This window comes from Heliangelus exortis, chromosome 1, assembly GCF_036169615.1.
Source record: "Heliangelus exortis chromosome 1, bHelExo1.hap1, whole genome shotgun sequence".
Taxonomy (NCBI): domain Eukaryota; kingdom Metazoa; phylum Chordata; class Aves; order Apodiformes; family Trochilidae; genus Heliangelus; species Heliangelus exortis.
This window is the reverse complement of record NC_092422.1, coordinates 358,717-379,074: the sequence shown is the minus strand read 5'-3', so window position 1 is coordinate 379,074 and position 20,358 is coordinate 358,717. Positions and strand designations below refer to the sequence as shown.

Sequence of the window (20,358 nt, the reverse complement as noted above, 5' to 3'; positions counted from 1 at the left end):
GGCCCTGCCCGCAGGCAGCCCCCGCCTGGGCCTTTCCTTGGCGCGGGCTCCACGTTCCTGTGCTGCCGGCCGAGGGGAGCCGAGGCCCCCGCGCTGCGGCGGGGAGGAGCTGCGGCTGGCGGGGCCTGAACTCCGCTTCACCCTGCAGCCGGGCCCAGCTGCCTCCCCCCGGCTCCCTCCTCCGGCTTTGTTCTCTGCGCCGAGCTCCCAGCTGGTGGATCGGCCCGGGGCAGCGGCACGGAGCCGCTTTCTGCCGACCTGAGCCCAGGATGGAGCTGGATCGCAGGGAGAGGCTGTAACCCTCCTGCCATGACTGCGGCTGGGGTGTCCCGGCCCCCGGTGCCACCCTCAGCCATCATCCTCAGAGTCCCGGGCTGGCGGGCACACAGATCTGAGACTGGGACAGGGCCAGGGTCATGGCTGGTTTCCTTCCCGTCTTGTCTTAAGCGTCTTTGCAGAAAAGAAGGAACAGGAGGTGAGGGGCAGCTGCTGCAAGAGTGTGGGTTGTCCCCGGCTGCCCCTTCAGGCTGGGGGCAATGAGTATGCTTGATTGCTGGATCCTTGGTGTCTGAATCATAGAACGGGTTAGGTTGGAAAGGGTCTTAAAGATTATACAGTCCCCCCTACCTTGGGCAGGGGCACCTCCCACAGCCCAGGTTGCTCCAAGCCCCATCCAACCTTGGCTGAGACACTGCCAGGAATGGGGCAGCCACAGCTTCTTGGGGCAACCTGGGCTAGGGTCTTACCACCCTCACACTAAAGAATTTCTTCCTAATGTCCAACCTAAGCCTGTGAGGCTCAGCCTCTCTGCACCCTTTCTCCATGTGGCCTTTTCCTTTGCTGAGGCAAATAGGTTGTCCTGGGCCATGGATGTTCATATTGTATTGTATCATATCATATATACTATATATCATATATAACCTATATATTATATATATCATATATATATGTATCATAAATCATATATATCATATATCATAGAATGATTTTGTTTGTAAGGGACATTAAAGATCATCTAGTTCCAACACCAATGCATGGCCAGAAACACCTCCCACCACAGAATCGTAGAATCACAGAATAGCCATGGATGGAAAGGACCTCTGAGACTACTGATTCCAACCTCCTCCAGGGACAGTGACTCAACCACCTCCCTGAGCAGGCTGTTCAGGCCCTGACCACTCTTTCAGTACAGAAATTTTCTTAATATCTAATCTAAACCTCCTCTGCTGCAGCTTTAGACCTTTTCCTCCGGTCATGTCATTATTCACTTGGGAGAAGTGGCCAATACCCACCTCTCAACAACCTCCTTTCAGGTTGTTACAGATGGTAATATGGTCTCCCCTCAGCCTCCTCTTCTCCAAGCTAAACATGCCCAGTTCCCTCAGCTGCTCGTTGTATGACTTGCTCTCTAGACCCCATGAGGGGTCTCGTTGCTCTCCTCTGGACATGTTCCAGTACCCTCCATGTCCTTCCTGTAGTGAGGGGCCCAGAACTGAACACAGTATTTGAGGTGCAAGACCAGGTTGCTTCAAGCCCCATCCAGTCTAATCTTGAACACTTGCAGAGAAAGGGCAAAAGGGTGCAAAGAAGGGAGGTGTCCCCTGAAACACGGTACCTCTGGTGGTGCAGGGACTCATGGCAGCACTGTAGATAGACAGCATGGCACAGCTCTCACGTGTGCAACACTGTCCTCCCCCTCTTCAGTGCCCCTTCACAGGGATCGGGACAGCACAGGCTAATCCTGTGGTGCCCACAGCTGCCCAGAGCACTGTCCAGGGCACTGTCTGCAGCCAGTGAGCCCCTGGCAGTCCCTCTCCTCTTGTAGGGAGGGCTGCAGAGGAAGCAGTGCCTAACCTGGGACAAGAATTGCAGAGCTGAGATGGTAACTGTCAGTCTGCTTCACTATGGCCAGTGTTGAGGAGTGTGCAAGGGGTTGTGGGCAGGTCTGGGTGGTGGAAGTGGTGGTGGTGATGGGCTGGGTCTGGCTGGGGGTCTCTGCCACGCCAGCCCTGCTCATGTGATGCCTTCCCTCATCCAGGTGACAGCCACAGATGCAGACAGCGGCACGTTTGGCTCTCTCTCCTACTCCATTGGTTCTGGAATCGGCAGCGTTGTCCCCACGCAGTTCAGCATCGACAAGCAGACAGGGCAGCTGTGCACTGTGCAGCCTCTGGATCGTGATGAAGGCACGTCAGCCTATGATTTCACCATCACTGCTGTTGATGGGGTGAGTGCTGGAGAGGCCGCAGGGGACATGGTGCTGCTGGCTCAGCGCTGTGCAGGGGATACATTTGTCCTTACTCTTGGCACCATCTCTGGTCTGGTCCTTCCACAGGGTGGCCTGAACTCCATGGTGTATGTGAAGGTTTTCCTGGAGGACATAAATGACAACCGGCCAGTGTTTTACCCACTGGAGTATGCTGCCAGCATCAGCACACAGAGCATGCCAGGGACAGCTGTGCTGCGTGTCACTGCCCATGACAAGGATGAGGGGCTGTACGGGAGAGTGACCTACCGCATCATTCTGGGGAACTCACCCCCTCTCTTCTCCCTCAACAAGGACACAGGTGAGAGCAAGCTCAAGGGGTAGACAGAGTACAGAAGCATAGAATCATAAAATCACAGAATGTCAGGGGTTGGAAGGGACCTCTGGAGATCATCCAGTCCAACCCCCCTGCCAAAGAAGAAGACTCCACTACCTCTCTGAGCAGCCTGTTCCAGGGCTCCATCACCCTCACAGGAAAGAAGGTGAGGTGGAACTTCATGTTGAGGTGGAACTTCCTGTGTTCTAGCTTCCACCCATTATTCCTTGTCCTGTTACTGGGTACCACTGAAAAGAGATTGGCCTTGTCCTCTTGACATCCATCTCTCAGATACTGGTGGACATTCAGAAGATCCCCTCTCAGCCTTTTCTTCTCAGATCTCTGTCTTTCCTCATAACAGAGATGTTCAAGTCCCTTCATCAACCTCGTAGCCCTTGTACTCTCTCCAGTAGATCTCTGTCTCTCTTGAACTGGGGAGCCCAAAACTGGATCCAAAATTCCAGGTGTGGTCTCCTTAGGGCAGAGGGGGAGGAAAACCTCCATAGATCTGCTGGACACACTTTTCCTGATGCCCTACAGGACGCCATTGATCCTGTATGCTGCAAAGGCACATTGCTGACCCATGAAGAATTTCCTGTCCACTGGAACTCCAGGGTTTTTCTCTATGAAGCTGCTTTGCAGCAGGACACCTCCTCATCTGTATTGGTTGGTGTTATTTGTTCCCAGCTGCAGGACTCTACACTTGTCCTTATTGAGCTTCATGAGAATAGGCAGCCATGGGAGCAGTGGGATGTGGGAAGGTGTAAAAGCCAGCCCAAGAGTCACTGCTTGGCCATCTCAGCAGTGTAATCTGCAACCAGAATAAGTCTGTTCTTCTCCCTACCACATCTTCCCTGCCTTGTCTTGAGCCTCCAGCAGACCCTTCCCAAACAAGGTCTCTGAGCTCTTGTTTCTGCTCCCTGCTCTGTTTCTCATTTGTCCTGTCTGCCTTCCTCTCCCTCATTTCCCATCCCTGACTCACTGCACCTTTCCTCCTGAATGCTGCTTACTTTGCCCTGTCAAGCTGTATCCCGCTTAGCTTTTTGTCCCTGCCCAGTTCCCTCTCCCTTGCTCTGTTTCTTCTTCTCCCCTATAACTCTGTTGCACTCAGTGTCACCTTTCTCCTTGGCTGTGTCTGCTTTGCCTTGCTTTGGCCACCAAAGACGGAGAAGTCTCTGCTGGGGAGGTGAGTGTGTGATGCCAGGGGCTCTCAGCACAGGTGTCAAGGTGTCTCCACACAGGTCCCCAAGTTCTCAGCATGTGACCACCAGCCATCCTAATGCAGGCCACTTCCTTTGTAGGGCCTATCAAGGATGGCCCTTCAGTTCTGCATCTTCTTTACAGCCTCCCCACAGCCCAGATCCCACCTGCTGCATCACGAGCCTCACACAGTGCCCCACACTTGAAGCCCTGTTTCCTCTTTTCCCGCTTCCAGGGCCTGCCCTCTGGCTTGTTTTTCCCAATCCTTCCCCCTGCTTAGCTCAGAGATGGGCTTAATGTTGTGACAGGATGATTTGGGGAGGCTTCCCCAGGAGGGTTCCTCTTCTTTACTCCAGTTCTTCCACAGTGAGCTCCCCCCGTGCTAGCACATTGTTTGCTGCCCCTTTAGGTCTTTCTTTTCAAGCTTATGGTTTGGCATGTTCCCATGGTGCCAGGTGTAGTGCCCTCTGAACTGCTTTCTTCCTTAGGTGTCATCTCCCTCTCATGGTCCCTGAGCGGCAAAGCCAACACTCTGGTCCAGCTGGTGATCTCTGCTCAAGATGGTGGGGGCCTGCAGGCACAGCCCAATGCCCGAGTGAACATCAGCATCGTGGAGGGCACCGTCTCACCCCCTGTCTTTGAGCAAGCTCAGTACTTCTTCACAGTGCCTGAGGACGTACTGCAGGGAACCAGCGTGGGGGCTGTCCGGGCCCAGAACCCCCCAGGTATGGCTTGTCCTGTTTGCATGCAGCCATGTTCCTCTGGAAGGTCTGGTACCACCCTTCCTCACAGAGCAGCTCCCCTTCTGGGAGCTCCACACACTTAGAGACATGCACACCCAAGTATGCAGGGGGCTGGGCAGCTCAGCCAGCTGCATAAATCCTTTCCATTCTCATTTCCTTGTCCACAGGTCATGCTGATGACGTCTTTTATTCCATCTCCTCTGGGGATCCTCATGGCTACTTTTCCATTGACTCTGCAACTGGGCTGCTCTGCACCAGCCTGGCTTTGGATCACGAGTCCCAGGCAGTCCTCGTTCTGGATGTCCAGGCCCGAAGTGGTTCCCCTCCTGCCTACAGCAACGCGCGTGTCAAGATCTCTGTGTCAGACGTGAACGACAATGCCCCAGCCTTCCCAGCCCCCTCTGACTCCATTCTGCTGCCCCAGGCCACAGAACCTGGGACCACAGTGTACACTCTGCAGGCTGAGGACCGCGACAGTGGGGCCAACGGGCAGGTGCATTTTGAGCTGGTGTCCGGCGGCGATGGCGCCTTCAGTGTGGACCGTTCCTCAGGGTCTGTGCGGCTGGTGGGGACCCTGCAGTACGAAGCCAGTGCAGCCTACAGGTTGGCCATCGTGGCCCATGACAGCGGCATCCCTCAGCTCAGCTCCACCTTCACGCTGTTGGTGCACGTGCAAGCCGAGCATGACAACGGCCCCATCTTTGACACCCTCACCTACCGGGTGGAGGTGCGGGAGGGGGTGCCCGTCTCCACCCGCTTCCTGCAGGTCCGGGCTCTGGCACACGAGGCCGAGTCCCTCACCCTTACCTACCACCTGCGTGCTGACGGGGATGCTGCCAGCTTTGGCATCGTGCCCGAGAGCGGGTGGCTCTACGTCAAGAGCGCGCTGGACCGGGAGACACGTGACCTGTACATGCTGACGGTGCTGGCCTCGGCTGGAGGCAGCGGGGCAGGGGGGGAGGCCCGGAAAACAGGCACCAGCACCGTACGGGTCAGCATCACCGACGAGAACGACAACAGCCCCCGGCTGAGCGAGGAGCGCTACTTCTTCACTGTCCTCGAGAATCAGGCTCCTGGTAGAAGCGTGGGGAGGGTGACAGCCAGTGACCGGGATGCTGGGCAGAACAGCCGGCTCACCTACCGCCTGCTCCAGCAGGATCCCAGCTTCCTGATACACACACAGACAGGTGAGAGGCTTCCCACCTTCCTCGGCTGAGGAATAGGAAAGCCCAAGGCAGGTCAGAAGCAATGTGGGTCAGGCCAGTGCTGCAGCAGTGTTTATCATCCTACCCCTGCAGCTCTGGGCTCCCCTGCAACACACCAGGGCACAGGCTCTTTGCTAAAGAGGTTTTGGGGCTGATCTGTGTCCCCACTTCTCCCTCACAGGGGAGCTCAGCACCAAGCAAAGTCTGGACCGGGAGCAACAGTCCAGCTACCAGCTTCTGGTGATCGTGCAGGATGGGGGAGCACCTCCCCGCAGTGCCACGGGAACCATCTATGTCACCGTGCTGGATGAGAATGACAACGCTCCCACCTTCCTTCACGTGGCTGGTGGGCAGGAGCTGCCTGTGCAGGTAGAGGCAGGAGTGTTACGGCCCCTGGTTTGAGGCAGAGAGAAAGGGAGTGGGCAGGGGTACCCAGGAGGGTCTCAGGGTGGGAGATAAGTAGGCACAAGGCTCATCCATGCAGCAGACTTGTCCGATATATATATAGACTAGATGTGGTAAGATAGGCATGTCTTTGAGAAGCACAGATGTCCTTGTGAGCTGGGCAGATGAGGGCTGCAAGAGGGCTCTCAGACCAGGGGACTAACCAGCAGGCAGAAGCTCTTGGCTCACATGTGTCTGCAAGGAGGGAAGGTGAAAGGGAGCTCTAAATCTGACCCAGGGCAGGCACAAGGTGCTGTTAACTTCTGGGTCTCAGGACTTTGGGTGTAGACATTCAGCTTTCTGGGTCCAGCTGGACTGGGCACTCACAAGGGGTTTCTGAGAATCTGGTACAGGTCCCAGCCCAGCTCTGTGTGGTGACAGTGGTCACCAGGGCACAGAGTATGCTGCAGACCAGGTTACATTTGTACTGTGCTGGACTTAAAACATCACAGTGAGGACAGCTTGAGTGAGGCAGGTCAGAGCAGGAAGAACCATATTGGTTGGTCACTGTGCACCTGGGTGACCATCAGCAGAGGGACTTGGGGACACTCTGCAGCTCCCATCCAGCCTTCTCTGTTCATTACTTTTCCCCTCCTTGTTCAGCCATCCCTTGCCCAGCTTGCTTCCACACCCCACTGGCTTTCTCTGCTGCAAATCTGTCTGTCAGGGCTTGGCCTGGATGAAGGCATTTCTCAGGGCCTGGTGGAGGCAGAGGTAGAGGAGGGTGAAGCACAGGAAGGGGCTGCTGTTAAACATGATTCAAGTGTAGGAGAAAGGCTTGGAGGGAGTATGTTCATACATCCATTCGGAAGAGGTGATTGTTGGTCTGTTCCTAGTAATAAAGGTGAGAGCTCCCTGACTGTTCAGCTAGGAGAGAAGCTGGGAGGTGAATTCACTGCTGCCAACTGGAAAGTGATACACATGGCAAAAAAGCAACAGGAATTTCACTTGCACAAGTGGTGTGCTAAGAGTTGGCTACCTAAAATTTAGGGAGGAGATTGGAGCATAGCCCCAAGTGCTTTGTGGAAATGTTAGCTCAGGGCTCAGCCACAGGGAAAAAGGCAAATTGAATGCTGAGTTTTATTACAAAAATAGAAGATAATGAAAGAAAACATCATTACCATACATCTCAGTTCTACACACACCCTCTGCCCTGCCTGTTCTCTAAATGAGCAGTAGTGCTAGAAAAGGTTCAGACAAGGATGTTAATGTGATCTCCAGAAGATAGTGGTTTCCATACAAAAAGAAAATACTTAAACATTCTTTGGCATGGAAAAAAAAAACAACCTACAGGAATATAACAGAGGTGTGCAGTGAATGGCACAGAGAAAGTCATGGGGAAATTATGAGTTACTTTTTTCAAAATGCAAAACCTAGGCAACTTCATAAGAAATGATCAGGCAGCAGGTTTAAAATAAACAAAGGCAGTATTTTTTTCATGCAGAACATAATTAAATTGTGAAATCATTGCCAAAAGTTGCATGGGCTCAAAACTAGATGAATTCATGGAAAGAAAAAAAAATCCATCAAAGGCTGTTGAACAAAAATATGATCTGTGGCTCAGGAAGTGACTTAGCCACAGACTGCTGGAAGCTGAGAAGGTTTCACAGGAGGATTGTTCCATACATACCCTGCTTCTTGCATCTTCTCTATGTATCTGCTGCCAGCTGCTGTCAGGGCTGTGCCCGTGGCTGAGGTGGATCTCCCATCTTTGGACTGGTACTTGCACCAACCTTTGTGGAGGGTGGACCTGGACAAGCCTGCCTAGGGGCAATTTCACTAATTGCAAGGCCACTTCTGTAGCCGTTTATTCCTGTTTGTGCATCTGAAATGGCATCTGGACAAGGAGCCTGTGTGGGTGATGCACCTTTAACTCCTCACTGCTTTCCTCAGGTGGAGTTTGATTCCTTGTGGAAGAGAAGTGTGACCATGCATGTGAAGCAGGAGCACCTGATGTCCTGTCTGCAGGTGGTGGGGGCAGCCCCTGCCCCAGCCTGTTACAGGGAGAGGGTTGGAAGGGGACTCCTGAGCTTGGCCCCACTCAGAAGTGTCCACGCAGCCACTCCTTTTCATAAACAGCCAAGCTATATTTAGGAGGTCTTCTTGCCTCCACCACTGCTGTGAAGTGCTGTTCCAGATTCCTTGATCTGGTAGTAAGAAACCGTTTCTTAATTTCCAGCCTAAACTAATTTCTGACCACTTTATTCTCATCTGTTCTTGTGCCAATATTGTGTTTTTGCTTAAATAGCTCTTCTCTCTCCTTGGAATTTCCCTCCCCCCTCCCCAGTGTTTACAAAGTGCAGTCACATCATTGCTTGGCCTGGCTAAACAAGTCCAGCTCCTCTGCTCTTCCCCCCCTCTCCCAGGCCCCCCCCCCCCCCCCCAGCCCCTGAGCATCAGCAGTGTGGTGCCAGCAGCTTGTGCAATAGCATTAACACTTCCTTCTCTTGGGAGCTTGCAGCCTCTTGACATGCATTCTTGTCCTTTTCACAAGTGAATTAAGGTGGTGCCATTTCCATGACTGCCCAGACAAGATGCTGGTGTGTGATGTTGTTACCTCTTCCATCCTGGCTTGTGTCAGCACTGGTGTGGGCATCAAGAGCAGGGCAGGGATTGTGCCTCTGTGATGGGCACTGGTGAGGCCTCACCTTGAATCCTGGGGTCAGTTCTGGGTCCCTCATGACAAGAAGGACATTGAGGGGCTGGAGTGTGTCCAGAGAAGGGCAGCAGAGCTGGGAATGGGTCTGGATCACAAGGAGAAGGTCTGGGGACCAAGAAGGAGGTTCTGGAGAATTTGTGAGGAGCAGCAGAGGGACCCAGGGGTGTTGATCCTGGAGCACAGGAGGCTGAGGGGAGACCTTCTGGCTCTCTGCAACCCCCTGAGAGGAGGTTGGAGCCAGGGGGGGTCGGGCTCTGCTCCCAAGGAACAAGGGATGGGACAAGAGGAACTTTTGGCACAACTCAAGTTGTGCCAGGGGAGGTTTAGGTTGGAGCTGGGGAACAATTTCTCCCTGGAAAGGGTTGTCAGGGCCTGGCCCAGGCTGCCCAGGGCAGGGCTAGAGTCCCCATCCCTGGATGATAATAAAAATGTGTGGATGTGGCATCTCAGGAAGTGGTTTGTTTGGCACAGTTGTGTTGGGCTGATGGATGGACTTGATGATCTTAGAGGACTTTTTGAATCTTAGTGATTCTATGATTCTGTGACTCTGTGAGGTCTGTCAGGAAGATGGTAACTCACCTCAGGGTGTGGGGTTAGTTGAACATGCACATGTTTAATGTCTTGATGGTGCTGCTATGCACTGGCATCAAATGGTGGTCTTCAGTGCCTGCAGACAGGCAGTCAGCAGTGCTGACCAGGAACAATGGGGAGAGTGACAAGCCCCAAGAGCCCAGGTGTCCAAGCCAAGAAGAGCTGTCAGCTGCATTTCCAGAGATAGCAAATGTCCATGTGCTGGCTGGGGGGAGCCTCACCATTGCTGGGTGGCTGGCTGCTGAGCCTGCCTGTGCTCAGCTGAAGGGGTTTGTTGGGGGCAGAGTGATCCAGGACTGTTGTAGAGCCTGGATTTTCTCAGCTGTAGAGGCTTTGGATGTGAGATGGGTGAGCAGTGTCCTCCCATCACCCTGCAGCTTGTGCCCCAATGCTGCTGAGCTGGTTGTTGAGTGGTACAGAATGGGAGGAGCAATGGCAAAGCACAAACCCCCTTTGCCAGCATTGTTGTGGACTTCTCCATGTTGTCCAGCCTCAGGCAGAGCTTGTGGGTCTTGATGGGGGTCTGAGCCTTGGGTGAGGTGCAGGGCTGGTGTGGGAAGGTGCAGATCCCATGCTGTGCTGGGGGGTTGGGATAGTCTGCAGGGTGCCCTGTGCACTCAGCTATTCCCTGGGCTGTGCTGCAGGTGCTGGAAGAGAAGCCATCAGGACTTCTAGTCGCTTCCCTGCAGGCCAAGGACCCTGACGAGGGTGAGAATGGAACCATCACCTACTCACTTATAGGTACGAGCTGCAGAACTGACCCACTGGTGCTGCTCTCTGGCTTTGCAGCCACCACCCTCATGGGCAGATGGGCAAACACCCTTCCCCACGGTGCTCCCTTCTCCATCCCAACCTTTCCCCTTGCTCTCCCTTTTCTCTCCCTCTCACTTTCTCTCTGCAGGAGCCTGGGCAGAGCGTTTCACACTGCACATGGCTACTGGGGAGTTGCGGACAGCCACGGTCCTGCGCCGGTCTGACCGAGCCGAGTACATCTTCACCGTGACAGCCAGTGACCGGGGTGCGGTGCCTCGCAGTACCTCGGCCGTCATTCGTGTTCAGGTATCCAGGACCCCCACTCCTCCTGTCCCTGTACCACCTATCTCTCACTCTCCTCCTGGAGGACACCCTCCAGCACCCTTCCCCCCCACCTTCCTCCCAGGGCACCCTCTGCCCTTGCTCAGCTGTTGATCCAGCCCTAAAATCAGTATGGAGAGCCTGGCATGGGAAGGGATGGATCTGTCTGCCACTGTACATGTTCTTGTGTGTAAAGTGGTCAGCAGCATTAGCAGTAGCAGTTCTGTCATTTCCAGACTTGCACAGCCAGTCCTGTCCCAGATGTGCTGGTGCAGAGAAAGTCTCCTGCACAGAGACATTAATTCTTTCCAGCATCTACTGCCAACAGTGTTCCTATATGTAGAGTGTTCTTCACATCTGTATAACGTGGACACCCACTGCCCAAGACAGTCCAAGGGTGGCCCAGACAGTCCTTTCTTTGCTGTTAGTAAGGAGCTGCCTTTTACAGCAGACTCCAGCTTCCCCCAGTGAAGACCCTTTCACAGTGCACTGTTTCACCTCTTCCTGCTACATTTCTTGCAATTCCCAAGGCTAGTTGACTCTCCTTGTTTGATGTTCCTTGCTGATGCTTCTCTGTGCTGTCAAAGGCCTTCAACACCATCAGCAGGTTCATAAGCAGCAACCCTCAGCTTGCTGCTGCCCTTGCACCTATCAAAAGAAATGTCAGCACGGAGAGCCACCTCTGCTAATCACTGTCCTTGAGCCTTTCCATTCAGCCCTTTCTGTCTTGCAGCTGCACTCGTTCTCTGCCTTCCCCAGTCTGATGAGTGATCTCCCATGTGCTCCTGAATCAGGGCCCACCTAAAATGCAGGCAGGACTGCAACTGCAGGGAGCAGCCCTGCCTTAGCGTGGCACACCCCCTGCATCCACCCTCAATGGAATATATGCCATTCCCTCTTCATGCCCTGCCTGTAACTTTTGCCAGTCAAATTGTTCTCCAGCCTTCAAGGTGTTTAGGGTGGGTTGTTCCTGAGCTGCCAGTTTGCATCCCTAAAATGTAGCCATGTAGTTTTAATGCCCCTCTGGGCAGAGAGTTTTGCTGTAGTCTTTTTTTTCCCCAGCCCCTGGATATAGAATCATGGGATGATTCGGGTTGGGAAGGTACCTCTAAAGGCCATCTAGTCCAACCTCCCTGCAGTAAGCAGGGACACCCTCAACTGGATCAGGTTGCTCAGAGCCTCCAGAGCCTCACCTTGAATATATCCAGGGATGAGGCCTCAACTACCTCCCTGGGCAGCCTGTGCTATTTTTTACTGCCCTCATGGTAAAGAAATTTTCCTAACATTTGATCTAAATCTACTCTTACATGAGTGCACTGACTTCCACAACAGATGTTTCCTTCAGATCACACTTGTTTTTCATGTGTCCTCTCCCATCTACAGGTTCACCTCATCCCCAAACTAAGTTCTCTGTCCTTTATGAAAATAGTGTCAAGATTTGTCTTTGAGTCATGCCACATTATCTTTCTTCTCTGTCTCAGTCATCTGGGAGAACGTTACCTCCCTTCTTGCACACTCTTGCTTATGTTTCATGGAATTGTTTCTGCTGATGTCTCTTAGCTTTGCAGTATCTAGCACAATCACAGACCCACAGAATGATTGATGTGGGAAAGCACCTCTGAAGGTCACCTTGTCCAGCCAGCCTGCTCAAACAGGGCCACCCAGTTGGTTGCCCAGGACCAAAAGCCATGTCCAGGTGGCTTTTGACTGTCCCCAGGGATGGAGACTCCACCATCTCCATGGGCAATCTGTGCCAGTGCTTGGTCACCCTCACAGTGAAAAGTGTTTCCTGATGTTCAAAGGGCACCTCGTGTGTTCCCATATGTGCCTGTAGCCTCTGGTGCTGGCACTGGGCACCACTCGGAAGAGCCTGGTCCTGTCCTCTTGCCACCCTCCCTGCAGGTATTGGTGGAGTTCGATAAGCTCTGCCCATCCTCACCTATCCCAGCCCCCCAGCTGAGGCTCATCTTTCACCCCATCAAAGCCACCCTTGTTCTCAGGTTGTTCTTCAGCTTCCTGTTCCTCTGTTAGGCCACAAGAGCTGTGACTTTGCCTCACAACACCAGCCCTGTGTCCCCCTCTCCACTGTCCCCCTGAGGGCACCTCCTGGCGCAGGCAGCCCTGCATGTGCCCCTCACTGCTGCCTCTCCTGCAGGTGCTGCCATCCTCCCGGGTGCTGCCACGGCCTGATGCCACTGTCGTGACCCTGCACCCTCTCGAGGGCATCAAACCAGGGTCTGTCATCGGCTCAGTGGCACCCCCAGATGCCCCTGCACGAGGGCAGGTGACCTACACAGTGGTGGGAGGTGGCGGGGATGGCACCTTCGTGGTTGACAGTATGACGGGGGAGATCTACGCTGCCCGGGAGCTGGACTATGAAGCTGGGGCACGACATGTGCTCCAGGTGAGCGCTGAGGACACGCAGCAGGGATATCCCTCCAGCCGCCTGGTGCTGGTACAGATCCACGTGCAGGACTGCAACGACCAGGCACCCACCTTCCCTGAAGACCCCATCACCATCGTAGTGCCCGAAAATGCCCAGGCTGGCTCCTCCATCTTCACCTTCCAGGCACTGGATGGGGATGGTGTGGGGCCCAACAGCCAAGTGCGCTACACCCTGCTGCACCAGGAGCCCCCTGGGGCCCCCTTCCAGCTTGACAGCCGCTCAGGAACCCTCAGCCTCCGCCAGCACCTCGACCGGGAGGCTGCAGCCTCCTTCCTCCTGGTGGTGGAGGCTGTGGACCAGGCCCGCAATGTCAGCCAGCGACGCTCAGCAGCCGTCACCGCCCGTGTCTTTGTCACCGATGAGAATGACAACACCCCCACCTTCCTTTCACCTGCTGCCGTCAGCGTCATGGAGGACCAACCCACGGGCTTTGTGGCCCTGCACGTGGTGGCCCAGGACAGTGACCTGGGGGAGAACGGGCGGGTGAGCTACTCCCTGCGAGCAGGCAATGGGGACGGACGCTTCCACCTCAACCCCAGCACTGGTGAGGGCCTGGCAGGGTGCAGGGTGGGTGGCAGGGACAACTGGGGACCTCAGAGGGGACAAGGAGCATGCAAGGTGGGACCCAGCTGTCCCTGGGTCACCTCAGCCTTGGGGTGTCTCTGGCCTGGTGACAGTTGTCCCTGGTGCCCTGTGGTCCCAGCTCTGCCCCCTCCCTGTATCTGCAGGTGCGCTCTCCATCGTGCGAGCTCTGAACCGGGAGGAGGTGGTGCAGCACAACCTGACTGTGGTGGCCATGGATCACGGCTTCCCACGTCGTTCCGCCACTCAGCTCCTGGCCGTGCTGGTGCTGGATGTCAATGATGAGGCTCCCACCTTTGAGAAACCAGAGTATGAAGCACTTATCATGGAGAACTTGCCAGCTGGCAGCCCTGTGCTGCAGGTGCTGGCCACAGACCGGGACCTGGGTGAGGATGCAGGGGAAGGGTGAGCTGCCATGTTTGGTCAGGGGCCTCCTGGAGATGTAGCACCCAGGTCCGGATTCACTCTACTGCCTCTCACCTGGTTTGGAGGACTTGGCAGACCATGGAGTGAAGGATCATCTCCTGGCCTGGAGATGGGCTAAATCCTGGGAGAAGCTGATTCCCTCTGTGCCCTGAGCCTTTGCTCCTTGGAGATTCCTTGGCCCATCTCCCTTCCCACAAGCTGGGCTGAGATCTTCCTCCACCACACATCTCTGCCCTAGCTTTACTTGCCATCATCCTTGGTCATCTTCTCCTGCAGCTTGTGTGACCCCTGGGTGGGATGAGGAGGGAGGTTTCCAGGGTGCTGCTGGGCCACCCTCAGACCATCTTCCTCCCTGCAGGTGCCAATGGGCAGGTGTCCTATGGAGGTCTCTCTGGGGGACCATTCTCCATCCACCCAGAGACAGGGCTTATTGTCACCACACAAGCGCTGGACCGTGAGGAGCAGGAGCAGCATGTGCTGATGGGTAAGGTCCTGCTGGGGCAGGAGGGATGCAGCTGCATAGGGGTAGGCAGAGGGGTGCAGTGATAGGGGTCTGTGGGTTGTTGGGTGGTTTGAGCATGCAGGAATGTGGGTGATCCCATACCTGGCTGCCCCTGGGACTGTTGGGGTGTTGGCAGGTGACAGCCGTGGTGGCCACTGGCCATGGTGGTAGCCTGCCCTGTGTCCTTGCAGTCTATGCCCAGGATGGTGGCCTGCCCCCCAACCTCTCCAAGGCCACAGTGCGCATAACAGTGGGAGATGAGAATGACCATGCGCCACAGCTGGAGAGTGAGTCCTGCTCTGTGGAGGTCCCTGAGAACCAGAGCCATGTGGCTCTCTACACCCTACGGGCCACCGATCCCGACAGTGGCGAGAATGGGCGCTTGGAGTACCACCTGGCAGGTGAGGCCCACAGGGAGCTCCATGGCTTATGCCTGGGCAAGTTTGTACCTGATGGAGTGGGTCCAGAGGAGGGCCATGAAAATGATCAGGGCTCTGGAACACCTCTTCTATGAAGACAGGCTGAGGGAGCTGGGGTTGTTCATCCTGGAGAAGAGAAGGCTCCAGGGAGACCTTAGAGAACCTTCCATTATCAAGGAAGGATGGAGAGGAACTGTTTGCAGGGGCCTGGAGTGATAGGACAAGGGGCAATGGTTTTAAATTAGAGAAGATTAGATTTATATTGGATGTTAGGAAAAAGTTTTTAACTGTGAGGATAGAGGGAAAATGGAACAGGTTGCCCAGCGAGGCAGTTGAGGCCTGATCCCTGGAGATGTTCGAGGTGAAGCTTGAGGAGGCTCTGTGCAACCTGATCTAGTTGAGGGTGTCCCTGCTTACTGCAGGGGGGTTGGACTAGATGACCTTTAGAGGTCTCATCCAACCCAAATTATTCTATGATTCTACATAGGGCAGGGATGGTCACCCTGGGGTGCCCGTGGCTCTAGGAGGGATCATCTGTGGCAGTTCCTGGTTCCCTGCCCCTGCCCCCGCCACCTCTCAGCCCTCTGGTTTCTGTGCCCCCTGTAAAAAGCACCTCTCTTGGCTGCTCTCCACTGCAGAGTTCACAGCTTGCTCACTGAGATCTCTGTCCTGTTTCATGCCAGGTATTGTCTGGGGGGTCCCTGGGGCAGCAGCACCAACTTGTGAGCTGTTGGACCCAGATCTGACACACACTGGTGGACCAAGTGGGATTGCAGTCCCACTCACTCTATTCACCCTGCCAGGCCACCCTGGGGTGGGCTTCATGCTGTCCTCATAAAATCACAGAATGATTTGGGTTGGAAGGGACCTTAAAGATTGTCAAGATCCAACTCCCCTGCTTGGGCAGGGACACCTCCCACCAGACCAGGTTGCTCCAAGCCCCATCCAACCTGGCCTTGAACACTTCCAGGGAGGGGATATCAACAAACTCCCTAGGCAGTCTATTCCAGTGTCTCACCACCCTCACAGTGAAGAACTTTTTCCTTATATCTAACCTAAATTTACCCTCTTTTGGTTTAAAACCATTACCCCTTGTCCTGTCACTATCCTCTTTGGTCAAAAGCCCCACCAAGCTGTCCTCCCTGGATGGCATAGGACAGGTCCTTCCTTGTAACAGTTATCATCATGCTGTCTTGTTATGCCCTCTCTTCCAGATGGAGACCCAGGGCAGGATTTCAGCCTCGACCCCGTCTCTGGTATCCTTTCCACTGCACGTGCCCTTGACCGGGAGCAAGTTGCTTCCTACAGCCTCACAGTGGTAGTGCAGGACCACGGCACCCCCCCGCGCAGTGCCACCATGTCAGTTGATGTGCAGGTGTTGGACCTGAACGACAATGCCCCGGGTTTTGCCCAGGCCAGCTATGTGGTGGAGGTGCCAGAGGACTTGCCCATTGGCGCCCTGGTGCTGCAGTTGGTGGCTGAGGACCCTGACGAGGGCACCAATGGGCAGGTCTCTTACTACCTGGGCAACGAGTCACTCGGCATGTTCCAGGTGGAGCCGCAGAGCGGGCGCATCAGGAGCGCCCAGGCCCTGGACCGGGAGCGCTGCCCCAGCTACAGCTTCCTGGCCAAGGCAGTGGACTCGGCACCCTGGGAGCCCAAGAGTGCGGCCGTGCGCATCACTGTCACCGTGCGAGATGTCAACGACCATGCCCCTGCCTTCCTGCACAGCCCCCTCACTGTCAACCTCTCCCGCCACACGCCGCTCAAGCAGGTGGTGGCCACCATGAGGGCAGAGGACAGGGACGCAGGCGCCAATGCCTCCATCCTCTATCGCCTGGCCACCCCCAACCCTGCCTTTGCCATCAACTCTTACACAGGGGACATCCAGCTCCTGCAGTTCCTGGGCTTGCTCAGCCAGCGCCAGCGGACACTCTTCATCCTGGCCACGGACCTGGGGACGCCGGCACTCTCCTCCACAGGCGTGGTGGTGATCCATGTGCAGGAGGAGCCTTACCGGGGCCTGCGCTTCCCCCGCAGCACCAGTGATGTGGTCCTGCCTGAAAATGCTGCCCCAGGTATTGGCTGGGGAAAAGGTGGGGACGGGGGGTGGCAGAGCTGTGGAAAACTCAAAGCCTGGAGCTCTGCAGGGTCTTGGGAAGCTCCATGATGCTTTGGGCAGACCCAAGGGTCTGCAGGGTCTGCCTAGTGCCCAGGCTGTCCAGGGTGGTGCTCCCGTCTCTTCCTAGTAGTGGAACAATGGCACAGGTTGCCCAGGGAGGTAGTTGGTGCCTCATCCCTGGAGATATTCAAGGTGAGGCTTGAGGAGACTCTGAGCACCCTGATCTAGTTGAGGGTGCTCCTGCTTACTGCAGGGGTGTTGCACTAAAAGACCTTTAGAGGTCCCTTCCAACCCAAATTACTCTACAATTCCTGGTGGAACACCCTACCTCAGGGTATTGGGGTCACTGTAAGCAGTCACAGATGCCCAGCTGCTCCTTGGAGCTCTCCAGGGGTGACAGTGAGACCACAGAGAGGCCACAGATGGGCCAAACAAGTCCCAGCTCCCAGCCCCAAATTCCCATTCCAATCTCCCTAGCTCTGGCAGTGCTGTCCTTGGGCAGAGCTTCTGGTACAGCGTGTGCTGCCCAGGCACCCCTGACCCTCTGTGCCACCCTCCCTGGAGGCTCTGCTGCCCCTCACACCGTTACGCTCTCCTGCAGGCACTGCGGTGGCGAGCATCCAGGCTGTGCACATTGGGGGCTCTGCTGGGCACATCACCTACAGCATTGTCAGTGGCAATGAGAAGAACGCGTTCCTGATCCAGCCCAGCTCAGGTACAGTGACACCACCCCCTGGGGGGCAACAGGTCAGGTGGCACCACCACCGCCACAACTGCTCTGCTGGCGCCTGCTTGGCTGTCACACAGCTCAGAGCCCCCAGTGGCACAGGGACACAGTCCACACCTCCACAGTAGTAACTTAAATAAGCATTAGTAGTGGGATGTGAACTGGGGAAGCTGAATCAGGGGAGGTTTAAGTTAGATGTTAGGAAAAGGTTTTTCACCCAGTGCACAGTTGAGCAGTGGAACAGACTCCCCAGGGAAGTGGTCACAGCAACAAGCCTGACTGAGCTCAAGAAGCATTTGGATGATGCTCTCAGTCACACGGTGTGATCCTGGTGATGCCCTGTGCAGGGACAGGAGTTGGACTCAACCCTGATGGGTCCCTTCTAACTTGGCATATTCTGTGATTCTGTGTGGACATTGTCATTGTCCAGAGGTTGTCCCAGCATGATTTTGTTCCCTCCTAACTTTCCCCAAGAGCTCCCAAAGCCATTTCAGGAGGTAGCAGAGACTGGGACTGTCGCTGAGTGCAGTTGGGGTGCCTGAGGTGACAATTCCCACCAAATGACACATCCTGTGTTGGGGGGCTCAGAACCAGGACCTGGACTTCTATACCCTATTCTCTGATGTGTGTGGAGCTGCTGTGGATTCAGGGCTGTGTCCCTGTAGTCTCAAAGGTGACAATAAATGCAGAACCACTCAGTGTCCTGGGCTGCATCCCCAGCAGCATGACCAGTAGGGCCAGGGAGGGGATTGTCCTGCTCTGCTCTGCTCTGCTCTGCTCTGCTCTGGGGAGACCCTCTTGGGGTTCTGGGTCCAGCTCTGGGTTTCTCAGCATAGGGAAGACATGGAGTTGTTGGAGGGAGCCCAGAGGAGGCCACAAATATTGTCAGAGGGCTGGAGCAAGCAGCTCTGCTCTGAGGAAAAGCTGAGGGAGTAGGGGATGTTCAACTTGGAGAAGAGAAGGCTCTAGGAGGAAACCTTATCATGCCCACTCATTACTTGAAGAGGGACTATGAGAAAGATGGGGACAAACTTCAGCAGGGCTGTCTCTCTAGTGACAGTGACAGTACAGGGGGTGATGGTTTTAAACTGAAACCAGAGGGAGATTTGGGCTAGATACTAGGAAGATATTTTTTATAATGAGGGTGGTGAGACAGGACATGCTCTAATGACTGATACAGATATTGATCTGTGTATTTTTTTGGAGGGGGAGAATGTTGGCAGTTGGATATGGTGATCTTAGAGGTCTTTTCCAGCTGTGACAATTCTGTGATTCTGTGAGGTCTTTTCCAAACGTAATGATTCTATAAGCTGCCAGGCTGTGCTGCCACAGGGCCTTATGGGGTCACAGAGTTCCATCCCCACTGTCACCCCTGTGCTTCCCTATCCCCATCCCTTTGCCCTGTCTCTGCTTGAACCATGTGTGCCAGTGGTTCTTGGAACACCCTGGACATGTCCTGGCTGCACCTCGGTTGCTGAGGCAATACCATTTCATCTCCACTGAGGAAACATTTCCCTTGGGCAAAGTGCCCAGAAGACAGGATTTTTCCCTTAAAACATGTCCCTTCTTGCATCCTGTTTGCCTGTCTGTGAGGCACTGCCCTGTGTTCTCCCAGAGTGAGGGGCTGCATGCTGCCAGCAGAGACATGGATCACCAGGGGAGAGAGACCCAAGGCTGGCACAGAGCTCCCAGTCCAGGTGACAGGGATGACAGTAGGCTGGTCACCTATCTGTGACTGTCCTCAGCCATCCCCAGGCCTGTATCCTCTCCAGGCAGCACTGGAGGTGGTGTTCACAGGAGCAGTGTGAGAGCTTTGCATTCTGAAGTGCCTTCTGTGGACAAGAGCAGACCAGGGGAATGTCACAGAAGCATACCCACCCCCATATTGTGGCAGCCTCAGGCTCTGCTGCCTCTGTCCCAGGCAAGAGCACCTTTCAGAGGGCAAAGCTGACTGCTTCTGACTGCTTCCCTTCCCAAGCCAGCCCTGGAGACAGGACCTGCTCTAGCAGACAAATGGTCCAGAGGGGCAAGGGAGCACAGCCAGCTCCTAGCCCTCATGTGGCAGGAGGAGAGGACACAGCCATTCTCCACACCAAGCCGCTGTGCTGGCAGCTCTAACCTGTGCTTTCCATCCCTGGATGCATGTCTTGCTTTCATCTGAGTGCAGGGGAACCCATGTTGTCATGCTGAGCTGGCAGCAGAGCTCCTGGGCAGCAGTTGAGCTTGTCCAGGGCCACCACGCAGCTGTTCTGAACACTGCATCCCATGGTCTGAGCAGGTGGTTGCACATAGGTGCTGGAACAGGCTGGAGATGGCGAGGCTCTGCAGGCAGGAGTTCAGCCACAGGAGCACGGTTCCTCCTCCTTAGGTTTGAACGTGTGCCTGGGGAAGGCTGCCAGTCATTTTAGTGTGTCTTTGGATGCCCTCCACCTTCTTGGGTGGGACAGCAGTAGCTTGTCATTACAAAAGCCCAGGAGAGTCAGAATGGATGTCTGCCCTCAGACCCTGAGCAGGACGACTGCTGGCAGCTCCTCCAGTGTCTTCCTCTGGCTTTGGCCTAGGCTGAGCTGCAGTTGGGTAGCTGTGGCTTGGTGAGCTCCTGTAGCAGTGTGGGGCTTGAGGTGGAGCAGCTCTTT

At 55.1% G+C, this 20,358-nt stretch overlaps 1 protein-coding gene across 2 annotated transcripts in view; it reads left to right on the top strand.

Annotated features, from left to right (window-relative positions):
- The window catches only part of DCHS1 (dachsous cadherin-related 1), a 55,320-nt gene that overhangs the window by 25,405 nt on the left and 9,557 nt on the right, over positions 1 to 20,358 (top strand). For both annotated transcript variants that reach the window (XM_071754955.1, XM_071754867.1), the window contains exons 3-15: positions 2,039 to 2,227; positions 2,336 to 2,567; positions 4,271 to 4,507; positions 4,693 to 5,712; positions 5,912 to 6,099; positions 10,069 to 10,165; positions 10,326 to 10,483; positions 12,654 to 13,488; positions 13,673 to 13,912; positions 14,311 to 14,436; positions 14,646 to 14,855; positions 16,088 to 16,951; positions 17,597 to 17,710. In XM_071754955.1, coding sequence (XP_071611056.1) covers positions 2,039 to 2,227; positions 2,336 to 2,567; positions 4,271 to 4,507; positions 4,693 to 5,712; positions 5,912 to 6,099; positions 10,069 to 10,165; positions 10,326 to 10,483; positions 12,654 to 13,488; positions 13,673 to 13,912; positions 14,311 to 14,436; positions 14,646 to 14,855; positions 16,088 to 16,951; positions 17,597 to 17,710 — 4,510 coding nt within the window. The remainder of the gene's footprint in view (positions 1 to 2,038; positions 2,228 to 2,335; positions 2,568 to 4,270; positions 4,508 to 4,692; positions 5,713 to 5,911; positions 6,100 to 10,068; positions 10,166 to 10,325; positions 10,484 to 12,653; positions 13,489 to 13,672; positions 13,913 to 14,310; positions 14,437 to 14,645; positions 14,856 to 16,087; positions 16,952 to 17,596; positions 17,711 to 20,358) is intronic.